The sequence below is a fragment of the Octodon degus genome, unplaced genomic scaffold (genome assembly GCF_000260255.1).
Source record: "Octodon degus isolate 3935 unplaced genomic scaffold, OctDeg1.0 scaffold00211, whole genome shotgun sequence".
NCBI lineage: Eukaryota > Metazoa > Chordata > Mammalia > Rodentia > Octodontidae > Octodon > Octodon degus.
This window is the reverse complement of record NW_004524787.1, coordinates 939,776-941,392: the sequence shown is the minus strand read 5'-3', so window position 1 is coordinate 941,392 and position 1,617 is coordinate 939,776. Positions and strand designations below refer to the sequence as shown.

The 1,617-nt window shown below is 34.0% G+C and overlaps 1 protein-coding gene across 1 annotated transcript in view; it reads left to right on the top strand.

Moving 5' to 3' along the window:
- Positions 1 to 1,617, top strand: part of Faah2 (fatty acid amide hydrolase 2) — a 296,926-nt gene that overhangs the window by 240,637 nt on the left and 54,672 nt on the right. Inside the window, exon 11 of the mRNA XM_004644818.2 lies at positions 1,328 to 1,439. Coding sequence (XP_004644875.1) covers positions 1,328 to 1,439 — 112 coding nt within the window. The remainder of the gene's footprint in view (positions 1 to 1,327; positions 1,440 to 1,617) is intronic.

Here is a 1,617-nt window from a genome sequence, read left to right as displayed (position 1 = left end):
TATTCCATTGTCATTCAAATATTCTAGGTGTGTGAATTCAGCAAAGTAATCCAATATAGTCCAGTAGTCCATAATAATATTGGGTTATCTCAGAACTGGCAATGTCAGAAGTTTTTTACTTGACCTTTTAAAGCTCAGCATATTAATGTGTCTTTATTTTTTGTATCTCATTTTTATACTTTTCTACTGGATGGTTAAGACCAAGATAATGCAAGCCTATACTACTTTGTACTCTCCTTAAAAAATAAAAATAATTAGGGGCAGAGGAGATAGTTCAGTGGAATAAATATTTGCCTGGGAAGCACAAGGTCCTGAGTTCAATTCCTGGTACAACCAAAATAAATGAATAATAAATAACTAAAACGAAAAATTAAAAACATCTATATTCATTAATGACAAAAAGTCTGAAATACATAGGCTTTGAAGAATTTTATCTCAGTCTGGCAAAATTATGTTTATAACATACTGTCAACAAATGCAGAGAAGCTGTAATATTTCACTCAAATTTTGAGAAAAGGTAGGAAATCATTATATAAAAATTGTGCAAATAATGAGCAAATAGTTGAAGACTGTGAGAAGGGAAAGTATATGTAGTATGAAAAGAATCAGAAATACAGTTGCACTCTGTAAATTTATCAAGTCCCCATGAGCTATGCACATACATTCAGTTATATATATATATAACTGAGCTGACTACCTCTTATTGTTATCCCGAATAGGATCTCAATGAAAAGATTCATTGATTCATTTAGGGATTTCTTTTTGGTATTAGTTTTGCATTCGGAATAAATAGCTGGAAGTGAGATTGCTAGATATATGAAAGACTTATTTGTGGTTTTTTGAGTAGTTTTAGTAATTATTTTAATCATTTACATTTTCCCAAACCTTGTTGAAAAACTACTTTCCTTGACATCCTATTGCAAAATGTCATCTTTTAAAAATTCCCATTCTAGCTTGTATAACACATCTTACTGTTACTTGACTTCTTTTTATCTCATTGTCATTTTTCATTCATTTTTATATATTTATTACAGGTTCTGCAGGGCCTACCGGATCTCATTACATTGATCACACTCGCAGTGATTCCCCTGTTTTCAGCCTCCCATGAGCTGGGATTACAGGCATGCACCTCCACACGCAGTCTCAGCCTCATTTTTAGCATGACCTCAGGGCAGGGCCAGCAAGGCATGTCAGGGATTGAACCCAGGCTGATGCACTTTGCCTAAAAAGGCACTTTTATTCACTGAGGTATCTGGCCTGCCCTTCATGGCCACTTTTCAACAACCAAACTTAAAGAAAAATCCTGTGCTTTCTTTCTCAATCTTAGGAACCTGTAAAATTTGTGGATCTGCTTGGTGACCAAGGGAAACCTATCAATCCTCTGTGGGAATTGATCAAATGGTGCTTTGGTGTGTCCATATATACAATCCCTTCCATTGGTATGTAGATCAATTCATTTACCAGGCTGATTGATGAATTTTGAGAAAGATTTTTATTCTACCAAGAAAACCTAAAGAGAACCACTCCCAATGTTATACAAAATATACATCAATAAATAAATGAATACCAAATAGAATGATGATCGGTCACTAGGTGCAAAACTCCATAATCTATAAT